The sequence below is a fragment of the Actinia tenebrosa genome, unplaced genomic scaffold, assembly GCF_029948245.1.
Source record: "Actinia tenebrosa isolate PJP-AT-01 unplaced genomic scaffold, QUT_ActTen_1.0 PGA_scaffold4__44_contigs__length_22323623, whole genome shotgun sequence".
Lineage (NCBI taxonomy): Eukaryota > Metazoa > Cnidaria > Anthozoa > Actiniaria > Actiniidae > Actinia > Actinia tenebrosa.
In genome coordinates this window covers 14,208,827-14,235,229 of record NW_028292581.1, presented here as the reverse complement: position 1 = coordinate 14,235,229, position 26,403 = coordinate 14,208,827, and the positions used below count along the sequence as shown (strand labels likewise).

The following is a 26,403-nucleotide window of genomic DNA, read 5'->3' as shown; positions in this document are numbered from 1 at the left end:
TCTTGTGTTTACATGATAAAATAAAATGAAAATGAAAATATAACATTGAGGGGGGGAGGGGGGGTAGAGTCTGAGAACATATGTATGTGATATAGTGAGAACGATTACCTTTTAAGACTGTCTTTCATAGTACGTTGAATGTCTTTCGCATTAAAGTGGTTATCATCTATTAACTCCTGTGCTTGTCTGCTAAGAGCCTGGGCCTCAGTCACGTGGACCTCAATGTCTGCCTCGACTAACTGATGCTTTTTCAGTAAAAACTTGACACTTGATAAGTCTCGTCCCAGGTCCTCAGATCCCAGTAAGGCCTCGACATCATGCATCCATTCAATAAAGTCGCCCAGAGATCTGTTGAACTGCATTTGTGAATGTGCTTGGTGAAGCTTGCAGCCCTTGCTGGAGGAGCTGGCGAGTAGCTCTTGCCAGTCTTGGTTCAGCGTTTTGAGCCTCATTTGAACTTCTTTAGAACCAAAGTGCTTCTTGTGGATGAGATTTTTACCAACCTGAAAAACGTATGTACATGAAGCATGAAAAACAATTTGATATAATACCACAATGATACAACGTACATTCAAAGATGAAACCCTGAAACAACCTCTGGGCTGATCTAAGTCAGGGCACGGCTAACTCAAAGATGAAACCCTGAAACAATCTCTGGGCTGATCTAAGTCAAGTCACGCTTACTACCAGATGAACAACCTCAAAAACAAAAAACAACCTCTACGCTGATACAAGTCAGAGCTAGCACGGTTAACTCACAATTGGAATCGAAATTCAGCCCAGGAACAGAACTCAAAACCAAAGAGGTGAGAAGCGAAGAAGCGAAGAAGCGAACGCACTATTGCTTATTATCAATCACGTTACTTTTTGGAGTTGACTAGGGGGCAAACAAGTGGTTGACTGAAGGGCAACTAGCGGATGTTAAGTCGAAACATGTCAAAATAAGTCCTCTAGCTATTGTATTTGACTATTTCTACGACATGAAACCAGAAAACAAGAGATCAAAACAACCTACAAGATTCTACAAGCCATTAAAAGCGCAGCTATTACCAGCATTATTGCATTATTAAAAAACGCAGCTATTATTTCTCTACCATTGTTCCCCACATCTCCTTACCGTATTGATGCGGTCGATACCATCTTTGTTTGCTGTAATTTCAGCCTCGAATGCCTCGTGTCGTTGTAGTTTTCCCTGGATGTTTTTAGGATCTCGATAAGACTCATCAGTCGCGATCTGTGACTTTTCGAAGATCCAAGCCCCAAACTAAAACAGGCAACAATTAACATAAACCAACAATAGAAAAGAAAAAGATGGAAGGAAGGAGGGAGGGCCTTCGCGCCCACGGGGCCCGGGGGGAGGGGACATGTTTTAACAATAGGTAACAACAGACCCCTTGTAGCACGTCGGAATGCAGCTTAATTTGGAGGACATACGTTTCCAATTCTCAGGAGATTGAAATGCTTATGTTTTGTCCTCCAAATTGAGCTGCTTCGACGTCCCATTCGAGGGGTCTATTAAATATTCATTTTTTTGTGATCTTGTGTTACAAAATGACTTTGTCCCTTGTCAGTGTTTCAAGGCTTGCTACAGAGTAAGGAATGCCCGAAAGAAGGAAAGATCTTAGAGGAGGAGGGATGAAAGGCGAGAAGCCTGGCGAGCGAGGGTTGTCGTCCTCCTTACTCAAATCATTCTAAAGGTTGCTTTTAGTGATTTGGTTTTTTAGATACCTCGTCAGCATCCCTTAGAAAATTCTGTAGTAACTGAGACTGGATCAAAGATTCTCGTCGTTGTCCTGCGTGATGTTTGACGGCCTTCCTTCTTTGTACCACTTCGTCTCTACGCTTTGAAATCCTACACTCGGTCAACACAAAGCATTGTTAAAAAAACTTAAAAGAATAAAACTACTTTTTAACAACCTGGGTTTATAGGTAAACGTTACCTCTAACTCTCCTCTAACTTCAATTTAACGAATAGTCCCTTCACAGTTCCCCGCGCCATCTTGAAAGGTAACATGTCTGTGCATCGAAGCGAGAATGACCTCGAAGGTTAATAGTCCCTTTTGGAGTTCCCTGCGCCACCTTGGACAATTATTCACATGTCTCTATCATTGCAAGGTTACCGTCGTTCTTGCTTCGAGGCACAGGCCCGATTAGCTTTCAAGATGGCGCTGGGAACTGTGAAGCCGTATTTAGTCTTCACGAGTGCGGTTGTTGTGAACCTTGTTGTGAACCAAATTTTAACGACACCCAGAAACAACCCAGGCTACTCAAAGTAAATGCATGGCTAATTCTCAGATAGAATTGCAATTTAGTATGTTAGATTTGCGGAGGGATACCAGAGAAAATCCCTCAGATCAAGGGAGACAGACACCTGCATGAAAAATCTCTGCTCACATGTGATGATGCCAAGCTCTCTTTTACTTCTGTGCAATGTATTCCCATTTCAGACCACGTGTCATTCTTTTGAGATTGTTCGTTTGAGTCGTATCCATATTCATGTGTCTTCTCATGCGCAACCGTTAAACAAATAAATGATACTCTAGGGAATGGCACGTGCCAAAGCTAAAGTGGTCTATTGAACCCGAGATCCCAGATGAAAGCAAGTGGCACTATCTCTACGCCACCCTTGATTCCCTCGTGTTAGAATTCGCGATTAAAATTTTTTTTAAATCAGGGGCAAAAAATATATATTAGCAACAGAATATTATGAATCCAGGAGTGTTGTTCAACTGTATAATTTCATCAGCTTGTTGTACTTACCAGTTCTTTTCAAAGTGTTGAGCTCTGATCAAAGAGGTGGCCATGTCAGACAAGTCACGCACTCTTTCGTCCTGAGCGAGTAACGTTTTATCCATGTCTTCATGTTTCTTTAACAATCTTTCGACGTCATCAACGGTTGCCTAATAAAGATTTAACTGCCCTTATTGAGATTTCATTTAGTTATCTCAAGAACGGTTGCCTTAAATAATACCCCAGGAGGAGGGGGGCTTATTGGAAAAGGGCGGACAGAGATATTCGTTGTACCTTTTAGGATTTTGGGATTTCAGACCTCACTGCGATTCGGTACCTATTAGGGTGACACAAAATTAAAAGGACAACCAGAGAGTAATCCGGTACCTTTTAGGGTGTTTCTCAGGTAATACGATACCTGAGATCACATGAAATGACAGCCAGAATGGCAGTTGTTTTGGGTTCATAATCCGATTTCTATCACCTACATGATATATTGGTACCTTTTAGGGGTAAAAAAAAAACATGCCGCGCCCACCTGAACTAGACTTAGGTACCTTTGAGGGAACACTTTCAAAATTTCCGACGAGCATCCCCGCCCTTCTATCTATGGGATTAGCTTTCCGGGCTAATTCTACAAAGGGAATGGTGCTTAAATAATGGAATGAAACATTACTCACCCCAAGGTCTTTGTTAGCAAAGTATGCTTCATGGGATGCAGTAGCGGCATCCAAGTGTTCAGCGTCACGAATAAAAACCTAAAATGATCAAAAACATTCCTTTGAATACATTGTCAGTCTCCAAGCTACATCAAGGACGTCCTTATTAATAAATAATAATGGGACGTCCTCATATGTCGTGCATTACTCGTGCGTCTCAATTCGCTTTATAATCTTTAATTTTCAGTGGAGGACTTTACTGGCTGCTAGACCGAAGCACCATTATTGCAAAGGCAGCACTTTATCAGTTATTTTAACACCCTGGGTGTTGTTCCGGCCGCACAACAGATCGATGCTCCACCAATTGAGCGGTTAAAGGACGTCCCTCAACTTTATGTTCCTGAAAGTACCTAGTAGATTTTCAAATGCAGTTTTATAATAATCTCCATGCGTGCTGCTTTTAAATCTTACCTGTAAATCTTGTGCCTGTTGTAAGCGATCATTTCGTTCGGCCCAACACCTGCTGAGCTTGTCCTTTGCTTCGTTCAAAGATGCTACATTCTGTTTGACTTTCACAGCCCGTGGATTTGCAGATAGGAGTTTCTGGGAGTAATCATTTAGACGGTCAAACCTAAATGACAAAGGAATATAACAGCTAAGCAGTTTTCTTTCTTGACTATAACATTATAAACAAATAACCAGATGTGTAGCGAGGTCTTGGTTAAAAGGAGGAGGTACAATGAACCATTTTCCCGCCAATACACACGCTTGCAATTTTCCCGCCAAATAAACCGGTGTAGTGCAACCGGCCAAACCTTCAGTCTCACCTGTCATAATATGTTTGGATGTCTTCAATACAATCATTTCATTGTGTTGTGGAATAAAACTATCGATGACAACAAGTACTGACCCCTCCCCCCTCAATGTTACTGACCGAACATTCAGTCTCACCTGTCTAAATGCGTTTGGATGTCTTCAAGCATTTCATTGTGTTTTTGTGTCATTGCTTCAGCGCTGCTGATGTCATGCGGATCCTCTGCTGAATTGAGTGACTGTGTGACTTCATTTGCCCAGGACAACTACATATATAGGAGAACAAAACAATAATAGTACATTTTCTATTTGGTGGTAAGCAACCATTCTCAAGACACTTGAGGGACAAAGACATGGAGGTTATGTTAGTGCCATTAAGGAAAATGAGAAATCTTTTGTCTGATACCGCCAACATGGCCGTGTTAAAACATGGCACCCAAGTTGGAGGTGTCAACAAAGAAGGCTCATGAAAAATCTTTTGTACCTCCAACATGGGCGTGATGCAAAGACATAGGGATCATTCTGTCTAAGCTAAGGAGAAATATTTTGTTAAATACTGCCAAAATGACCATGATACAAGGACATGGCGGCCATGTTGGTGGTATCAACAATGGAAGCTAATGAGAAATATTTTGTCAAATACCGTCAACATAGCGGCGATGACATAACGTGCAAACAAAGATAGGTGAACCTTCCTTTGTTTGCATGTTTTACTTATTTTTTCAGTAAAGCATTAAAACAATATTCTTCTATCATTCCTGCAGTCTGCTTGTTTGGTGTTTAATTCATGTTGATAAAAACGGATGATCAAGTGGATCTTATTCTTCACTTCCTACTACTTACCAGATCTCTTGTGTCGGCCAAGAATCCTTGTTGCCCATACGCATCATCCAACACAGCTTTTCTTTGAGCTGCTTTCGTCTGAGAAAAAAAACACAAACAAGATAGAATCAGAACATATTAACAGTTTGATTTAGTTTGCGTACGATTTCGAATCAAATATCTACCTTCATAAAGAAAAATACTATAGACGCTATGCACCATCATGTTGCTGGTGTCCATAATACAGCTTGTACTGCCTGTGGTTAGATGGCAGAACAATTAAATCCCTTTGCTCTTGGGGTTGAATTGAGTTCTTTCTCGTGTAAAAAGATTGTATTGTTCGTGCCATCTAACATGGCTGCCATCACGTGATGGTGCAAAGCCTTTATTAGGAATTCCAATGTCAAGTTTAAAAATCTGGATCGAATTGTTATCGCAGTGCATTGTGGGACAGTTTTAGGTACGAAATAGACACCATCTTCGAAATCTTTCCCATAAAACATTCCCATAATGCACTGCAATCCCAACTTGACCCAGTTTGTTCCTCATCCTCGGAAAGCCTAAAAATTGATTTCTCTTTCGCAGGTCTTTCTTATTTACTATTTCCATTTCTAGAATCTCCATTTCATCTTATTGTTTCTTTTTTCATTTTCTATTTTGAGTTTTGATCACCATTGATTTATATCCCTGTTCTTATTCCCTATTCTTCTTCGCAGCTGTCTTCATTTTAGATCTCAGATTATCAAGTGAGGGCTCGTGAGCATCTGGGACCGAAACTATGACTACTGCAGGTGCCGGAGAATATATTTTTTCTTGATGATACTGTAATAATAATTCAATACCCTAGTATCATTTGTTGTTGTTTTTACCTTCAGTCCGTTCCATAGTCGAATAATCTCTTCTTCTCTCGCTTTTATTTGACGACCTTGACGAGGATGTTGGGAAACCAGCCTGCATAACGAAAACAGATATAAACAGAATGCTATCCCTTAAGGTATTAGGAGGGGATTTGATTCCCTATAGATCCTATCAGCGCTACCTCAAAATTTTTGCGAATTTTACAATATGTCTTGAACGCAAAAAAGTAGTTGGGTTCCTCCGAAATATTTGAGTAACAAAAACGGCTTCTTTAAAACGTTATAATGCATTCGGATTACATCAAATCGAACTGAAACTTTGGATAATAATAAATCACTAAATGATCTAAAGATTGTCTCAGATTTTTGTTTCTGTTAATTTAAGAAATATAGTCTATTTTGCGGTCACAACCACCGAAAACTAAAAAAAAAAAACGGGTAAAAACTGGGGCCAGTTGTTGCGCGCAATGCTGCGTTAGGTTTACTTACGATTGCGCTTGTGCTTTTAGTTTTGTTACTTTGTCCTCTACGGCTGCAAGGTCTCTCTCGACGCCCTGAAAAAGTTTATAAATCGTAAATTATTTATTTAAGATATGAATTACTGATATGAATAGCACATCTAGCGCATATGCAGTCTCGTAATTTAAGGCGAAAGTAAAGAAACAGAAAGAAATGCATTGATCATTGGCGGGTCAAGGGATCGAATCCGTGACCACATCGGAAAGCGGCAATACATTAGAAGCGCACACCACACACTAACCTGATGTCTCCTTTGTAACGCGCGCACCGTCTCAATATCCCTACCAACATCTTCATCATATAGCATGCCATCCTCTTTAATCCATGACCGCATTTCCTACACCACACACTAACCTGATGTCTCCTTTGTAACGCGCGCACCGTCTCAATATCCCGACCAACATCTTCATCATATAGCATTCCATCTTTCTCTTTAATCCATGACCGCATTTCATACACCACACACTAACCTGATGTCTCCTTTGCAACGCGCGCACCGTCTCAATATCCCTACCAACATCTTCATCATATAGCATTCCATCTTTCTCTTTAATCCATGACCGCATTTCCTCGCAAGAATTGAAAAATAATTCCACGCTGAAATGAAAATATTTTTCATGAATAATGACAGACTAAAATTAATGATAACTAGTTTCTTAAAGCATGAAGAAAGTCAGTGTTACATGTGTCCTTACCCGTGTTTTTCCTCGAGTTCCTCTTCTTTTTGTTGATTTAACTGCTGTAATCTTCCCCATCTAAAAAGTAAATATGCAAAAACGTTTAAATATATTTGGACTACGAAGTAAAACAAGTGTGTGAGGTCACAGGGGACCAAACTATGGACCTCTTGCTTAGCAGGCAGTACACTAACCAACCAAGCCACACTTGCTCCTTAAAACAAGTGTGTGAGGTCACTGAGGATCAAACTATGGAGTCTTGCTTAGTGAGCAGCACACTAACCAACCAAGCCACAATTAATCCTTAAAACAAGTGTGTGAGGTCAATGAGGATCAAACTATAGACCACTTGCTTAACAGGCAGCATACACTAACCAACCAAGCCACACTTGCTCCTTAAAACAAGTGTGTGAGGTCACCTCTTGCTTAGCATGCCGAATACCATATCTATATATCTAACCTTTCATTCAGTTCCTTTCTTCTTCTTTTCACATTCACAACATCATAGTGTCCATTATTGATCAGTTCATCTGCCAGGCGGTTGATTTCTGACATGGAGCTGTTTTTAGCCGAAACTTCGGTCTGAAAGCGCTGTGGAGTAAAAAGTAATTAAATATGAACTATATTTTACAGTCAATAGTCGAATAGTAACTACATCAGGTACCTCTAGGTTCTTGCGAATAGTTTGGATGATATCACCAGCTTGGAGAGAGTCTTTGGAGTTCAACTGCTTTTCCTTTGAACGTAAGAAACAGTAACGTGCTTAAAAATGACGTTTGTCCCAGACAGCGAATAGACCACATGGGTAAACGTGAGCCAGTCAGGACGACGGTACTAAAATTGTTAGTCATCCAATCAGGAAGACGGTACTAACCTTGTTAGTCATCCACACTATCAGGATGACGGTCGGTACTAACCTTTTTAGTCATCCAATCCGCATGACGGTACTAACCTTGATAGTCATCCAATCAGGATGACGGTACTAAAATTGTTAGTCATCCAATCAGGAAGACGGTAATAACCTTGTTAGTCATCCAATCAGGATGACGGTACTAACCTTGTTAGTCATCCACACGTCCATGTCATCACATTCACGACTAAAGTGGTAAAATTTGATGGCGTTCTCTAAATTCTGTTCCCGAATCTGGAATCGGAAGAAAAAAATGGAAACACATTCAAAATCCTAAAAATTGAGTAGAGGTACGAATTCGAAGCCATTCTCCTAATGGCTGACGGAGCGCACGAAAATTCGCCGCCCAGTCATATTTTGCAAGGCTGAGCAAGGCTGCTCATTCAAAATAAAGATGGATAGCGCGAATTCAGGTCAATGTGCTTTTACATCTTTTATTGTGAACTAATTGCCGGATGAACTTGTTTTAGTGCACTTGTCAGTCAATATGATAGTGGTGTATGGGTGGTTTGCAATTCCTACAAGGAACACTACATGGCGGTCATGTTGGTATTTATGACGAAGGAGACAAATGTGAATTTTTTCTGAATTAAGTCAAGATGCGAGTAATAGGTCGAAATTGTAGTCACTATGCGTAAAAAGAGAATCCAATCCAAACATTGCAATTCAGTCTGAGTGCACATATTCTAACCAAGTTCGTACTGGAAACAGGCAGCAGCTTTGGTTTAGAATACCGACTCAACGACAGCATTTCCATGGTTTTATTGAAGTTTGCTCAGCACCACAGAAGCGGCTGCAAAGATGAGATTTACATTAAGAAGTTATTGATCTTTACCTTGGATACTTCAAGAAGTCTGTTGTAGGTGTTAGTAAGTGTTATCTGCCGTACAGCTACGTTATCGCGATCAAAATGAGCTGTAAAATGACGCTTGAGACCTCGCTTTAGCTTGCCTGGATAAAACACAAGCAGAAAAAAATGTGTTTGAAACTTTACATTTTTCTCTGTCGGTATAATAAAAAGGACCATGATTAAATTTTTCTCCTTGATAGAATTCCTGTGGATTTGGCGGGAATTTTCGCGCCATATTACGCGCGCGCGATCTCATGACGTCATACCTCTTCTTGGTGACCGAGGTGAAGCGGCAGTATTGGCGGGAACAGGTCTTTGTCTTTCCACAGATACCATCTTCTTGACTTTTCTTTTCACTTTAACAGTTTGTGGTACCATTACTTTTTGTTTGGTTGTTTTCTGGACAACACGAGGCTCGATTTCCTTAACGTATTTGGCGGGAACATAACCAGCTTCTTTGGTTTTTGTGCGTCTACAATCATTTTGAAAATCTAGCAATAAGATTGACTAAACTAAACAGTCATCATGCAGAGTAGTTTTACGGCAGACATGGCATTGGGCAAAACAATATCAATTTTCTCCTTTGGGAATTCGAAATGAAATTTCTAGTCATGCAAAAACATTGATTTAATTGTTCCTGTCGTAAAACATTAGACAGTAAAACAATAGCGAAAGTCGTTTTCGTAAAATATTCGGTACGATATTCATTTTTAGTGAATATCTTCCGCGTCCTTACCTTACACTCCACCAGTCCTTATTTGTCTTGTTAATCAAATATAGGGCCTAAAAACAGTAAAAAGACTCGGCTTAAAAAACGGGTCCAATGAAACACTTGATCTTCAAAAATTCAAGAGTATATCCCTACTAGCAGAGTCTTGCCTAGTGAAAAAAAAACATTTCGCTACCTAAGGGACACTCTGCTAGAGGCGAAGGCGCTCATAACTCATAACCGGGGAGGGGGGGGGGGGGGTGGACTTACACCTATTCAAGAAACGTTGTCATCGCTAAAGGCAAAAGGCGATCCTTTTGTCATTCTGACATGGAAATGGTTTCGTTGAATACAAAGAACATTGAATCAGTCTCAACAATAAGGTCCATGTTCTTGACGAGAATAAGAAACATTAACACACTGAAGTCATTCCAGCTATTCTTGGATCTTGGAGTGACATATCTCCCATCGCCTATCGCCTTTGGCGATGACAACGTTTTTTGAATTAGGTGTATAAATTAAATAAATTGTATTCCTTTACCTCCCCCTTTCTCCACTATCTAAGGGGGACTATGATTAATTGCATGCATAGAAAAAAAATTGGACCGAAGGATATTGTATTTGCGTTTGCATGCCCATCAGTGAATAATCTGGGGAGGGAGGGGGGGGGGGGGGGCGCTCAGATAACTGTGGGTAGCAATAAATGGGATTTTATTGCAATCATTTACAACCAGCTTACCTCCCCTTTTTCGACAGCGAGACCTTGACCACCTGCATAAGGGTACAACACTATCACCTGTGGGACCTTCACTTCCCGTACCACATCCTGTAAGATTTCTTTTTCGATCGTCTCTTCCACCTCTTCGTCTGTCTCTACTTCCATTTCCTCTGTGTATGACTCGTATGTTGGCTGAAGATTTCAGATAACATAAAAATAGTATTGTATTCTCGGTGATCTCACAATGTGAATGAGAGGAGAGGCAGGTCTGTTCTTTTCCAAAGAACCAAAACAGCTCAAGAGGGGTAGGGTGGATCGAACTTATTACCACAGGGATGAAAGAGCGCGCATTAGCTGAACTCACCCTGCATCCGCACTTCAAGAAAATAAAGACTAACCTGGGATTGAGCAGTAGCTTCCTTGCTAGATTCACCCATCAATTTGCTTTGTTCTTTAAGTCTTGAAATATCGTCTGCAAACGAGCTGATTTCTTCTTGTACTTGACGGTGACGTTGAAGAAGAGACTAGTGAGGTGAGAACAACAAAATTAAAGCAGTGCATCAATATCGTAAATAATCTTACAGCCCTTCTCAGTAGCACGCGTGGAATCGTCGCTGCGACAAAGTAGGTTTTTTTCGTAATCTCCCTACTAACTATGGAGCCTCTCTATAGGACCGACAATAATGACGCAAAGAAAATACGAAAAGACAGACGAGTTTTAAATGCGCAAATGTTATTATCAATACTGTAGTATTAGCGCTAAAATTTCCAAATCAGATTTTTAAAAAATGCTTATCTGGCGATATAATTATAGAACAATAAATGGATGAATACATTTATCCAAACTGACGTGCGCTGTGGTTTAACTAACGTGGGCTCCCTGTGGCCCAGTACTCACCGTTGCGCTCTGTTCATCGCGACCGTAATCGTCACTTTTTACTACTGATAGCTTCTCTTTCATCCAAGATTCCGCATCGTTTGCATCTGAATAGTACTGAGACAAAAAGACATAAATAAATATAATTAAAATGAAAGGCGTAGATAATAAAGGGGGGGAGGGGGATAGTAATAGTAGCAAAAACGCAAGCAACAACAGAGCAGCAGCAGCAGCAACAGCAGCAGCAACAACGACAGGAGCAAAAGCAACGAAAGAAAAGCAAAACGAATAACAGCAACAGCAGCAGCAATATTAACAGCGCTAGCAGCATCAACAGCAACGACCACAGCAGCAACAATAAAAACAACAGAAAAAAACCCAATAGCAACAATAATAGGAACACAACAGCAACAACTAACAGCAGCAATAACAAAAGTTGCAGCAACATCAACAGCATTATTAACAGCAGCAACGACAGCAGCAACAGCAACAGCTTAACAGCAGTAACAACAGCAATAAACTCAACAGCAACAACTTAACAGCAGCAACAACAGTAACAATAACAGCAAGAGCAACGACAACAACAGCTAGCAAGGGCAGCGATAACTATCAGGAAAAGAATAGTTTAATAAATACCTGAAGGGATTGAGCTGCATCTTTCAATCGTTCTCTTCTATTTTGAGACAACTCTTTCACACGTATCCAGTTCCCCTGAACTTGTTTAATCTTTGCCTTGATCTCCTTGGAAGCGAAGTGTTCTTTATCGATCAATGACTGACCTCGGGCACAAACCTGCTCGCAATGCGCTAAACGTCCACTGATCTCCGCATCAAGGGCCTAAGAAAATGCAAACAAATTTTGGATGTTTTTATTTGCCCAACAATTATACCAGATAAGCCGTCTCGATGTGAAACACCACCTTATAGTGTTTGAGCGGTTTGCGTGTTCCAGTGACCCCTAGAGCTATGCCGGCGGGAGTCGTGTACTCCTGGAAGGGTCACTTATGCCGGACAGGTCAAAGGGTAGGGGCCAGACGAAGAGTGATCCCACTGGTCCTCCAGGTTGGTGGTTGGGCTTAGGGCTGTTAACCCGCTCTCATATAAAAAAGGGTTATTACAGAACCAAGGTCCTATGTGGCATGAGGCGCGAGTAGGATAGGTACCAAGTGGGATAAGGGCACCGATGAGTTGATGTGATGGGGTTCAATCGACGATCTTTAGTTGATACTGAAATGCGTGTACTTGTCTTACCTCGTGTCTTTGCTGAAACCTAGTTAAACTGGCGAGGTCTTTCCCGACTTCTTTAGAAGATGCTAATTGTTCGGTTTCTTTGATAAATATATCTTCTTCCTCCAAGTCTCCAAAGAATTTGTAGAGCTTGAGTGAATCTTCCAGCCTAGCTCTTCGTTCTTTTCCTAGTTGGACTAATGCCTAGAAAAACCCGCGCAGCAAAGTATGATTAGACAATTTACGTGCACAGACTAGATACTCACATGTGCATGTATAAGATTTGGAAGCCCTTTACAACTTGGTCAAAATCCAACTAGAAGTAGTCTATCAGCAATGCTGCGTTCTGATTGGATGAGCTACTACTAGGCTATAAGTTATATCCCACTAGTAGCAAAAAGTGCCTGCTTTGAAAACCAAATTAAAACATCAACTCTAACTTTAAATATTAGGCCGACTAGTTGGATTTGACTAAAACAATTAGTTCTCTCGCCCTCATAACCTATAATTCAATAGCCCATTCGAGGTCGAGAACTACTGAATTGCTAAATTCTCTGATGAAACATAATTTTCACCCAATCAGAGAAAGCGAACGTAAAAAAATATATTATATATTTCTATGTCTAGTTTCTATGTTTGGTATAGAAAGATAGTGTCTAGTTTCTATATTTGGTATAGAAAGATAGTTTCAACGTCATAACTATTATGTTATTACCTGATAAGCTTGAGTAATGAGTTTTTGTCTTTCCTTGATCACTTTAGTCTCAGGATGATCAGCGTTCACAAACGCGAGCGCATGCACATTAATCTTCTGAATTCTCTCGCCTTGTGCTTGAATTTGGGATTCCAGGAGGCTGTGCTTTTGGAGGATGTTCTCAACGTCAAGAAGATGGCGGCCGTAGTCCTCAGAACGAAGACCGGTCTATGAATTGAAATATTTACTCAGCAAAGGAATGTTTGCTGCATGAGGTTGAGCGAGTTGGAATGACAACTCGACCCAGGTTTTTCTCAACCTCAGAATGGCTAATGCCGCTGTGTTCATTAATTGCGAACTCAGAAACCCATTGAAGAGACAGGTTTGTGGGAAGGCAGTTACAAGGTTTTCCTGTTTTCCTCCTTCCGCAAACCCAATGTGCTAAATTGCGATTCGATCTGTGAGTTAGGCGTGCCATGACTTAGAACAGCCCAGAGGTTGTTTCAGGGTTCGATCTGTGAGTTAGGCCTGTTCTGACTTAGATCAGCCAAGAGGTTGTTTCAGGGTTCGATATGTGAGTTAGGCCTGTTCTGACTTAGATCAGCCAAGAGGTTGTTTCAGGGTTCGATATGTGAGTTAGGCCTGTCCTGACTTTAGAACAGCCAAGAGGTTGTTTCAGGGTTCGATCTGTGAGTTAGGCGTGCCCTGACTTAGATCAGCCAAGAGGTTGTTTCAGGGTTCGATATGTGAGTTAGGCGTGCCCAGTAGAGGGCACTGGCCGATTCGGGGACAAAATTCTCTATTAGATTTTTCGACTGGTTTTTTGGAGTAATAACACCTGATTAAAATAGTGTCTGGTTTTTTGAGGCTAAGACTCCCGATTAAAATAGTGCCTGGGTTTATTGATGAATTATGAAGATTTTTATATTGGAGGAATGATTATATAGGAATGGCTTAAAGAAATAAATCTTTAGTATATTATAAAGAAATGTGTTTTAATTGTTTAAGGGATGGTGATATGACGAATGATGTTCAAGAAGTTTATTATAGATTGAAAATTAGGGAGAATATTGCTAAAAATATGCGTGAAGCGATTAGGGTTTTAAGAGAAAATGTAGATAAACATGGGTATAACGTTTATATTTTACGTGATTATAAATTAGACCACGATTTCGATGTACATTTAGAGGTTCAACAAAGTAAAATTCTTATTAGGATAGATAGTCCGAGGGTTTTAAATGAAGAAGGAGCTGTCGAGAATATTTACATGAAGCTAACTTGTAAACGATGTACTCGGAATAATAAAGTTGAAAGACATTTTACTCGGGATAATAATTTTGAAATACCTTTATCGATTGATATATGAATTTCGGCTTAAAAAAATAAAACGTATTAAAATTATGACTGAAGAAATGCAAAATAGAATTATTATTAGTGGAAAATCATATAATATGCACCCCGTTTATGATAGGTATTCTGGTAGTGAAGATGGGGTTATTTTTAGCATAATTAGGATGAAAACCATGAAAGAGATAATTGGGGGTAATGGATATTCACGAGTAGCTGTTAGGAAGAATGGGGAAACTGTTCAAAAATTATATTATTCGCACCGATTTATATGGGAATGTTATAATGGGTTGATCGAAGATGGTAAAGTCATTGATCATATCAATAATGATAGAAAAGATAACCGATTGTGTAATTTGCAACTAGTAACGCAACAACAGAATTGTCTGAAATCTGCTGCGAATAGAGATTATTCATTCGTTAAGAATAATCATAGAAATAAGAAATACGTTAAAGCTATCAATGTCGATAAGGATGATGAAGAATCGTTTTACGGTAGCATGTATGCAGTGCAACAGCATTTAGGGGTAAATGTCGGGATCGTAAAGATGGTGTGTGAAGGATTAAATAATTGTAAATCAGGCATTTCTAAAGTGGATAAACATAGATATAAATTCGAGTATATCGAAAGAGAGCAATTGCCAGAAGGATATAATAAGTCTGCCAACAAACGTCCAAGAAAGAAGAATGCTAATAGTCAGAAATGATTTGTATATTTGACTATCGTATGATAGTAAAGACATCATAATATTTATAATGTAATTATTAGGGACATTATAAATAGATAGTCATTACTTTAAACCATTTTTGGTTAGCGGAACATATACCAAGATAGGTCAGCAACGACGGTAGTAATACCTGTTAGGTTCGATAGATGGGGTTGGTTTTATGTCAGGTTTATTGATCAATTATGTAATTTGGATAATTTACGAACTAAATGACATGATATCGTAAGAGTTTTTAATAATTTTGTTTGTAACTAACCACGAGACTAAACTCGTTACCCTTGATCGTTCCAGAGCTTTGATGGACACCCACATTAATTAATCTTATATTTTCGTAATTATCGATATTTTTCAAATAATATTTTTCGAATATCGAGTAATTATGTGTAATACCTGAGTTATCATTTATTTGTAAATCTGTATAATTTGATATGTTCATAGTAAAGAAATTAGTTTCAATTTTAGTATTATCGTTGAACACGCATTGTAGTATGAATTTTAAATCAGAATTAGAATCCAAACCCCCACCATCATTATCAGTACCTAGTGATACAACCAAAATTCTAGATGTGATGTTTGGTGTCACATGCATACAAAAACCGTTAATATCCCCAGCTGTAAGCGCGCCAGGATACCTAATAGTACTTCTAAGTCCTAAATACGTCCATTCTCGCCAAAAGTTTAGTTTATTATCTATTTTTTCAATTATTTGATTTGAGTTGAGATCGCTAGTTATTACCATATATATTAGCATACATTTTTTATTCTTATATGCAGCTTAACATATTATCTAAACATATACCAAGCTAAACCAGCAACGACAACAGTAATAGCTGTTAGGTTAGTATCATGTGTTTGTGATGTTTTTGTAGGTTTTATGATTGGTTTATCCGGCGTACTAGGTTTATTGGTTGTATCTGGCTTTTTATTATTAGTTTCTGGTTTATTGGTTGTATCTGGCTTTTTATCGTTAGTTTCTGGTTTATCGACCTGGTGTGGTAGTTTTGTCTTTGAGCCACCCATATTATGCTTTTTTATACCGGCTGATTTAGTCTCATTATTTATATCATTTACACCGAAACTCATATCGTTTGTAGCCCTTTGTAATTTATTATTGTACCCAACAGTTGATTCAGTATTTATGATTAAAGTAGACGGTAATAACCAACAGCCTGGTGATATAGCTAAATCGAGCTTTACTTTTGCTTCTTGAATAGCAAACTGGTATCTCTGAATGCTTTTAGAAATATCTTTTTCGATTATAGAGTCTCTAAAAAGTTTTAAGAACACATCTTGAGTTTCTTTGGCCGAACCTGAATCGCCAATGATTGATGATCTAGTATTGACCTGTGAGCCTAGCACGCAATAAACGAATGCTTCAATACTTTGGTTCAATCGTGACAATCCTGCTTTCGTGATACCATGGCCCTTCTGAGGTATAAACCAATTATATTGACTACGATCTTTGTGGGTAGATGTATAATATGCTGTCAAGCTATCTTTATAGGGGCTTCTATAATGGAAATTGAACATGTCTTCTTCTGTGGATTTACCTTTGAATCTGAAATCTGGGTTTGATGAATCGATACCAAACTCGTTGCATAATGACATTAAAGCGCTCTTATCATATCTAGTACCATTCCATACGAACGTGTTATCCCATGGTAGTGGAACTTTTAGATCGTTTAGGATGCATCTGATCGTATATACTACATGGAATTTTAGGATAGATCCGATTTGAGTATCAGGCTCTATGATATGATAGCTAATCCCACATCCACTAGTTGCACACCAGCAAGCGAAATTTAGCTGTTGAGACCAGTATTTGAAATTCGGCTCCTCAATCCATGCAGTGTAATCACTTACATTTTGTACTACCGGTGGTGTCAATTGAAAGACATTGTTAAGAGGAACGGAGAAGCTTTTCGAGGAAGTAACATATATTTTTAGCGGGTTTAGAATTTTATTAACATCATCTGCTTTATCATATATATCGACAGCTGGAATTGGATAGTTTTTGTTAGTAGGCATGACCTCCTTTGGGAATTTATTCATCTATTATAATATATTATAAGAGATAAACTTTTATACGTTTATGTTTTTGTCATACCTTACCTTATACATATACCCTCCAAACGGATCTCTGTTGAATGAAAGAGTTATTTCTTTTGATTTACGAGTTGGTTTACAAGCTCCTTTTTCAATTCCTCTCTCAACTTGTTCACATCCACATCGTTTTTTAAAAGATTTTCGTTTTTCTTACGCCGGATACTTGATTTGAGTTTTTCATATTTAGTTAGCTCAGTCATTATAAGTTCGAATTCTTTCTCGTCTATATGATTGTTGTGTAATGCTTTTGACACGAGATCATTTATACTATTTTCCTTTGATTTGATGAGTTGAATAGTCTTTTCATGTTTCGAGATTTTCTTAGTCAGTTTCTTAGTCATAACACCACAACCAGCTGAAACCAATCCAAGGATACCTCCAACAGCGCTGAGAGGTACACCAACTACAACACCAGGACCTGTCAAACTTGTCCCAATCCCTGAAGCTGTTAGTATACCACTGAGGGTTCCTGTCGTTATTGCTGTTCCATGGAATGCTGATCTAAATCTTGTGTACTTCTTTCTAACATGTTCATAATGTCTATACTCCCCACCTAGTTGAGATAAGACCATGTTTACTTTATGCAGTCTAAAGTTATCACCATTTTCTAATACATTTTTTGGTAATTTAGGATAAATTTCCTCTGTGATTATATCTTGATTTGACATGTATATAATATAGTATTATACTATATTCATTTATATGATTTCAATATCTAGATAGGTACTCTGAATATTTGTAAGTTTCTGCAAACTATTATCGACGATCGATATTGTTAATTGTGGTAAGATTTTGCACGCTAAATCGATATATGTCTTATGTATTGTTTCGAATACTATCTGATTATCGTTTCTTTTATTTATTAGTAGGAGTAACTTTGACTGTGTTCCATTGTAGAGTCTATCACTACTTATTTCTTGACATAATATACTAATTTCATCAGGTATTGAATTATTGGTAAGTTTATGACAACAGAAACTAATGATATTTTTGAAACATTTTGTAGTGGTAAATCGATATACTGTATAAAATCATTTGGAGAATTTGTATTTTTTATTGTCAATAGAACCATTATAATATATACTCATTTTTTCTTTTTATACCTTTCTACGATATACAAAACGACAGCTACTATGAGGAGCCATGCATTCTTAGCAAGGAAGCCAACGACCTCCCCAGCTGTTCTAAATATGAAACTAGCTATTGCTCCAATCATACCAGGTAGTATTTGAGCTAGTTTCTTACCAATAGTTTTCAAACCATTACCAACACCCTTAGCAACACTAGTTAAACCAGCTTTCAAACTATTAATTATAACACCAATGATAGTGCCAACAGCTAGAGCAATACCTGTAATTGTAAGACCATAACGTTTTATTATTTGTTTTATACGTTCTCTTAATGGCAATTTTTCATTGATTTCACTGATTATATCTTCCTGCATTTCTGAATTAGTTTCGAGTTCGTCTTCATTGACCCTCAAAGCATCGAGTCTTCCTTGGATTTCCTTATCTTTTTCCAACCCTTTCTCATAATCACTTTTTAATTGTTTTAACTCAGTTGGATTAACTTCTTGATTATCCATCTGTTCCACCAGCATATTTAAATTAGAAGCGTTTTCCTGATATTGTATCTCTATTAAATCTATATTTGTACGAACTTTATCCAGTTTTTCCCTAGTTTTCTTTAGTGCTGCTTCAGCATCAGCCCTTCGATCGAAATTAGATTCACCTAAATCGTTTATAATTTCTTTAGTTAATTGAGAAACAGCCCCTCTATAACTTTTCGTGTAAAAATCTCCAGATTTAGTATGTAATTTCCTCCATTTTTCATTATTCCTTTTTATTGAGATAATACCGTTCTCCTCTTTAAGATCATATCCATTTTCCCTAGTTATTTTATTGTTCTCGAACCATGAGTCTATATTTCGTTTGATTTTATTATAACGGGTTAAATGTTCTCTACTCCAACCCAATGATTTTTTTACCTGTTGAGGTAAACTATTATCATCTTGGGTTAGTTCAACCCAATCTTCTTTTATTGGTCTATACACATCTAAACCATTATCACCCACTCGAAAATATTTGAATAATTTATCACGATCACCATCATATCTAAACTCTGGATATCTATGACTTATTTCAGTAGCCAGCACGACAGCATATTGTTTGCTATCCTCTTTTTCCTCCATATCACCAAGCTCCATATAGACTGGAAGATTCTTTCCTTTGTTTTTGGTTTTAAAAATATCATTGATACGTTTGATTCCATACCTATAATATTTCCCAAATTTTTGTTTCATTCTAGAAAAGAATTTTAAATTATCTTCACCATCCTGAGGTATTAATTGATCATATTCATCATCAATTACATCATTAACATCAGCCTTACCCTCTTCAGTTAATGGATCAAAGTCGAGTCCGCCTTCAGCCATCTAATATATATTAATATACTAAATAGTTTTTTATACCTATTTACAAGAATTTCGACGCTAAATAACCAACGCCTAACATACCACCACCAACATAAATCATCTCATATTGTTTCTGTTTATTACTCGGTTTATAATAGTTACTAAACTTTGGTTCATCCTCAATATCGAATTTAGCATCTGGGTGAGCTTTGCTATATAGTTTGAACGCCATATCTGTATTATCCAAAACTTCATCAGCGTTTTTCTTATCGATATACTCCTTATTTAACCAGTCTTGGTATGCCTGTCTTTTCTTTTCGTACTCGCCCTATTTGTCTTTGGTATTCTTCTAGAGCCTTGTCATGTCTTTTCTTCTCTTCATCAACTCTAGATGAACTCCCATCGAGTGTCTTAGCTAGATAAGAACCACCCACAAATGCTGTAGCGTTTAATACAGCCCCAGCTACCATTACAGCTATTGTTGCCATTTATACTATTACTCATTATAATATATTTATTTTTTATACCAATTACAAATTTGTTGGTATAATCTTTTTAGTTTCGAGATAGTCCTTCAAATACATTGAACCAGCTAGGACTAACACCCATTTTCCATAGTTAGGCAAGGAGCTTGATGGATCATTAATAAATGATTCTCTCACTACTTTCTTTCCCACATAACCAATACCAGCAGCAATTCCTACAGTTACGCTAGCATCCATGACAGTTTTAACCAATTTGTTTTCTGTTGAGCTTGACATATTATATAATATTAATAAATATTTTATTTTTATACCATTTTACTCCATACCTATTCTCGGCACTGGTATTTTAGATGATTTAGTTTGTTTTGGTGTTAATTGTAGCTCATTCATAGATGAGGGTGTTGTTAATTTAGGCTTTTCATCTGTATTGACAGCATGAGGTGCATTCAACTCATGTTTATTCTGCTTTCTCCATCTAAAATATAAATCGACAGCAGTCAGAGTTATTCCAACCATTGTTAATGCAGTTGTTAGTGATATTTCAGGCATCCACTTATGTTCACCATTATCTTTTTCCTCAGTATCAGTATCAGCTTTAAGGGCCAGTTTAGCTTTCTTATGGTACTCGGCCAAACGTTTACCTGCTGCTACCTTCTTAGGGTCCTTAATGCGTTCTACTTTCTGTTCAGGCATCTTAGTTATTTGTTCTATTTGTGCGCTATCGTTTTCAGACATTCTATATATGAATAACAAAATAATTATTTATATACATTTAGCTCAATAGATGCTCAAGAGTCTGCTCAAGAAATCGTCAAGAGAATCATCGTCTGCTCAAGAGTCTGCTCAAGAGGTGCTTAAGAGGTGTTTAAGACTGCTCAAGAGATTGAAGAGTAGTATCATGAATGTACTTATCCATGTCTTCTACTGCTTCTTTATTACTAGTATGGTTAAGATCTATATGTTTAGCAACTTGAAATAATCCTGTTGCTAATGCAATGAATCTTCCACCTTTTAGGATAGCATAACCAGCTGCGTTAGTAAGCTCTTGTCTTATCATCTGATTTTCCTTAAGATCACGGGATAAAGATTTTTTATTGTCTATAGGCAATATATAACTAGTTAACTCAGTTGCAGCATCTATTGTCGTATCGACTAATGTCCCTGCAACTTGTGCACCCATGATTACTTGATATCTATTATATAATCTATCAACATCTTTTGCTGATAATTTCTTAACATCCCCGAGACTCATCTTATTACCTGTGTATACCTCGATTGTCCCTAGAACTGCTAAAATACATAGTTGTTCACGTTTTTCTTCTACATCTACACTATCGTCTTTCTTAACCGTAGACTTTTTCTTTCTAATCGGTTTCTTTTCATCTACTATTTGTTCTTCTTCGTGTATGGTTTCTAAGCTATCATTATTGAACTGATCTAGAACTGTTTCCATCTTATAATTAACATACATATTTTATCTTAAAGCATTTTCGGAATTTCTACATATGAATTGAATGGGTGACGTAGACATATGCAAATCCTAGCATACTTTTCTGATTTCAGCATTTCCATATAATTCTTCCTAAGCTCAGTATCTAGATCTCCACCATATTCATCAAATAATGTTTGATTAGATATTCTGTTCGGTGTGAAGAAGCTAATTATACAGCTTATGTTATCCCTAAAAGGTTTAGAAATAGATGTCAAATGTTGTGTCAACACCCAAACTGATATATTAGAATGTCTTGCGCTAAATGCTAGGTTAACGAATTGATTAGACCGTTTTTTTACCTCACTACTAGATGCAACATCGTCTAGAATTATTAGTGTTGTATACCCACTGAAAACTGTTTCGACATCTAGTAATATTTGGTTAAGATCATCTATATCGCTACTATCAGGTTGAATTACTATGAATCTAGGGTCATTATTAGCAAAACCTTGGTATGTTTTATTTTTAGAATACGTGGGGCAAACTAGGATAATATACTCGAATCTGTCTTTATAACCACCTCTAAGAGTATCGACTAAGAATCGCGTCTTTCCACAGTTAGTAGGACCAACTATTATACAGTTATAGGGAATTTGATTTATTAACTCTTCCATATATATATTATAACGCTAATTTTTTAATACACTATCGATTTCAAATTAGATTTTTCCACTTCTAAGACAGCATCACCCACAACATACATGTAGCATTTCATGTTGCCAGATCCTCCGGTCGTACGATTAATAGTTAGACGCACACCGTCTTTCGTGCTATTCAGATGAAGACCTGCACCGTGTAAAATATTGTCATAAAATGTTCTTAGATCAATCCATACAGCATATTTGTCAGTATAAAATTGTTTTTGTGTGATATTATCGCTTAAACCATATCGTTTGACAATACTGTCCCATATATCTATAGGGAGCATACCTTTACTAAATAGTTTATTAGGCATTCCATCGATATTTAGCTCAATTTTTGTGATATTAGGATTTACAAATTTCTCACTATCTCTCGCACCTGCTGTATATGGTTCTACAAACAGCATTAAGATGCCTGTGAGGCTACGTCTTGGAACGTTTACATGCTCATTAATAACACTATCAGCTGCTTTAGCGATGGTGAATGATTTGTGAAGGAGTACATTTTCATAGTAAAACCCTTTTCCAAGTTGATAACTATTAGCTGCATCTTGAGAAAGATATTCACTTTGAATTGTCTCATACTCTAATTCGATATTACTCAGGCTATATGCATAAGTTTCTGTATTATCGCTAGTTACACCTATAGCGCTACTCTGCGCTAGTGTCAATTCAAACATAAGATCGTTATTCAAAGCTCTCATATTCAAAACACCATGTTTATCCAAAATTTCATGTGGTATTGCTATTTTATACTTATTACTATGGATATTAGCCAAAGCAACTTCTCCAGTATCAGTAGTCACCTTGTCCCCCGCATTTGTCCTTAGCTTACGCATATTAAGACTTGATACACCCTCACGGAGCATGTTATCACGTTCTCTAACAAGCTTGAACAGATCCTTATACGTATAGTATAAATCATATCGGTTAATATCCGTTATAACCTCACCTCCATATATAACCCTCATCCTTTCTATAAGATTCCTACCTAGGTTGTTAATAACTGTATTGTTAGCTTGTCCCATATTTAGTGTTAAATTAGTAACCAAACCAATACTATTTGGAACATATACATACTCATTTGATAGTTTTGGTATATTCACATACAATGTTTCCTCTGGGGATGCTTTACTAGGGTTAAATGTTACTCTATGTAGGGTTCTTTCAGCTTTCAATGCGAATGGCTTTCTTGATTCGTGATTGACGTCAAGCACTTGCGATATCGATTGACTCATTATATAATATTATAAAAGATTATTGTTTTATATAATTTATATGATTAGCAAGAAATTAACAAACCATTATTACAACCCACAGGGTTATTGGAAGGGTTATGAAGCTATCGATAAACTAGCTGACGCCACTAATATTGAAAAACAATCTGTAAAAAAATGGTTGGAAAAACAAGCTTTGTGGCAGATATATTTACCTAAACCACATTATATCCCCAGATATCACTGGAATGTCGAGCGTGTTAATCAGATACATCAAGCAGACTTATTATTCTTACCCCATGATAGAGTAAGAAGAAAGTTATACAAATATTCACTCGTGGTCGTTGACATTGCAAGTAGATATATAGATGCTGAGCCCTTGACGTCTAAGTACTCGGCAGAGGTATCTAGAGGGTTTGAAAAAATATATTCCAGACGTTTGAAATGGCCTGAAACAATTATCGTAGATCCTGGTACTGAATTTATGGGTGAAGTTACTAGAATAATGAAAGATAAATCTGTTAAAGTACAAAGATCGGAAGCTAATAACCATAGATCCCAAGCATTAGTCGAGCGCGCTAATCGAACCATTGCAGAGAAACTATTTAGTCATCAGTATGCAAAAGAAATGATTATGGAAGGAAATGAACGATCCCGTGAATGGGTTGAAAGGCTGCCAGCTGTCATACGTGGTATAAACAGTGGTGTAAAGAGAATAACTGGAAAAGCACCTATCGAAGGAATAAAATTGAAAGAAGTATATGAAAACCATGTTAATTACGAAAGACCTGTTGGATTATTAGAACAAAGATTACCAGCAGGTGTGAAAGTCAGATATCTTTATCAACCTGGTGAGTTGGAAGGTGGTGGTAAAAGAGCAACAGATCCTGTATGGTCATTGGAAATATATGACATATCGAGAACTGTCGTGTCAGCTAATCAACCTGTATTGTATTACCTCTCTGATGGTGCACCGAAAAGAAATTTCGTCAGAGAAGAATTACAAGTCGTACCTGAAGATACTATGCTCCCACCTATCCATCTATAGTAATGTATTGTAGACCGGCACAGCTGTGCCGTGACGTCACAACTTTCGAGATCTTACTTCGATAATTTTTTCATTACCAACTTTTGTATACCAACTTTTTTAATATGATTTGCTCTTCTTACTTGGTTTATCGACTTTCTGTGAAGCTATCCTATCATAATGATCAATTACACCCTCATAACGTTTTACGAGTTCACCTTTTTCATGATCATATAGTCATTCATCAATATTTCTATAGCCTATAGCCTTAGTACTGATACCATCTGATTCTATTTCTCTTTTATCATCATCCCTCGATAATGCTACTTTGTTAACAGTTTCCGTATATATTTGATGTTCATGACTCCTGATTACATTCATCTTCCTCATAATTTGCTGCCCCTCAAATAGACATTCCTTATAGTCCTCGAATGATATCTCCCCTTTAACGACTGACCTTTTAACACCCTTACAACGTTTTGCTTCTTCAATATCTGTTTTATAAGCGTATAACTTAGCTCTAAGACCTACAAATTCAGTAATCTCTTGACCTGCTGTCTCATCTTTCATCATACCAATAACCTTTTTATTAACCCTTTGTTTTACTCCTTGGTGATCTTCTGGATAATTACTCGTATCAAACTTTGCCTCGATATCTTTCTTAATATCTTTATAAAAGTCATCTGTTTCAATCTCATACATAAGACTGTCAGTATCTGTGAACAGTAGATTCGATCTATTACCATATTTTGGTTTTATATAATTATATTGAAAGTCGTACATCAAATTCTTCGAAAGATCAAGGATTGACATACCTACGTATATAGGTTTATTGAAAACTAACTCTGTCTTACCCATATGAATAGCAGCTAGATTTTCTGAAAATATCGTCCTTTTCTTATAATTGGGCATATTAATTAATTTCGCTGTCTGTTTTTCATTTGTTACTAGTCTAATATCCTGTCTGTTACGTATGTTCTCCATCGTCTTCCCAAAGACGCTATTGTTCATCAGTTTGAAAAAGTCTTTTTCGAAATCATTTTTAGCCTTTGTACGGAGTTCTGTGTTAAGACTAATATATTGTTTCAACCACTCAGACTCATGAAATGTAACACCTCTGTGGATATTCGTTATTTTCAATCCAAGGCTTTCATACAATTTCAACGTCTCATGATGTACTACATATTTAGTCTTATCAGCTAGGTTAGGAATAAGTTTTTCTACTCTATTAATCATTAGTCTCTCAGGTGCTAATGGGTACTCATTATGAAGATTATGCAATTCAACTGGATAACCTAAATCTACTTCTAGGATGCATGGGTGTTTTCTCCAATTCTTGAGCTCTAGTTTATTCATCCATTTGAACCCGTGGGATGGTAACTTCTGTGACATAGCCCATCCGTATAAATTATTAGCATCTAGGTATTTGATGAATTTCGACTTTTCCTTATTATTGAACGATTTCATGTATTTGTTATTAGCTTGTGCATAACGTTTACTAATCATTGAGATCCCTCCTCTTATTCCAGATTCTATCATTAATAGCATTTCACTATCTGACAACAACTCGAGATTAATTTTCATCTTTTTCAGCATAGCATCCCAAGATAGTCCCGGAGCTGTGTAATACCAACATGGGTCTAACTTATAATTCTCCATACACACATCTCTGAACGCCTCAAACACATCAGCTAATAGGATGACATCACTCTTAAGATATAAGTCATGATACTCTTTCATAGATTTTATTTTGAATGTTTTCCATATTTCTTGTGCATGTTCGTAATCGGTTATGGTAGTTGGTGTATTATTCAACTTGTTAAAAAATGCTTCTATCGGGGGTAGAGATGTTTCATTTAATTTATCTAATGTACTAACATAGTCAT

At 37.4% G+C, this 26,403-nt stretch overlaps 3 protein-coding genes across 3 annotated transcripts in view; all 3 read right to left on the bottom strand.

The window, feature by feature from the left end:
• The window catches only part of LOC116288109 (spectrin beta chain, non-erythrocytic 5), a 55,742-nt gene that overhangs the window by 18,605 nt on the left and 10,734 nt on the right, over positions 1-26,403 (bottom strand). The window contains exons 15-38 of the mRNA XM_089036369.1: positions 13,083-13,289; positions 12,392-12,571; positions 11,778-11,978; positions 11,163-11,258; positions 10,663-10,788; positions 10,286-10,456; positions 9,574-9,620; positions 9,104-9,309; positions 8,823-8,938; positions 8,135-8,221; positions 7,742-7,813; positions 7,538-7,668; positions 7,096-7,155; positions 6,871-6,997; positions 6,371-6,435; positions 5,894-5,975; positions 5,046-5,123; positions 4,341-4,468; positions 3,861-4,020; positions 3,411-3,488; positions 2,761-2,900; positions 1,729-1,852; positions 1,118-1,264; positions 109-503 (exon numbers count right to left, since the gene is read on the bottom strand). Coding sequence (XP_088892495.1) covers positions 109-503; positions 1,118-1,264; positions 1,729-1,852; positions 2,761-2,900; positions 3,411-3,488; positions 3,861-4,020; positions 4,341-4,468; positions 5,046-5,123; positions 5,894-5,975; positions 6,371-6,435; positions 6,871-6,997; positions 7,096-7,155; positions 7,538-7,668; positions 7,742-7,813; positions 8,135-8,221; positions 8,823-8,938; positions 9,104-9,309; positions 9,574-9,620; positions 10,286-10,456; positions 10,663-10,788; positions 11,163-11,258; positions 11,778-11,978; positions 12,392-12,571; positions 13,083-13,289 — 3,224 coding nt within the window. The remainder of the gene's footprint in view (positions 1-108; positions 504-1,117; positions 1,265-1,728; positions 1,853-2,760; positions 2,901-3,410; positions 3,489-3,860; positions 4,021-4,340; positions 4,469-5,045; positions 5,124-5,893; positions 5,976-6,370; positions 6,436-6,870; positions 6,998-7,095; positions 7,156-7,537; positions 7,669-7,741; positions 7,814-8,134; positions 8,222-8,822; positions 8,939-9,103; positions 9,310-9,573; positions 9,621-10,285; positions 10,457-10,662; positions 10,789-11,162; positions 11,259-11,777; positions 11,979-12,391; positions 12,572-13,082; positions 13,290-26,403) is intronic.
• LOC148907166 (uncharacterized) lies at positions 15,920-17,814 on the bottom strand. Its single transcript, XM_089036404.1, has 2 exons — positions 17,311-17,814; positions 15,920-17,188 (listed from the first exon to the last, which is right to left on the bottom strand). The coding sequence occupies exons 1-2, from the start codon at positions 17,812-17,814 to the stop codon at positions 15,920-15,922; spliced, it is 1,773 nt and encodes a 590-aa protein (XP_088892530.1).
• LOC148907165 (uncharacterized) lies at positions 24,755-25,375 on the bottom strand. Its single transcript, XM_089036403.1, has one exon. The coding sequence runs from the start codon at positions 25,373-25,375 to the stop codon at positions 24,755-24,757; it is 621 nt and encodes a 206-aa protein (XP_088892529.1).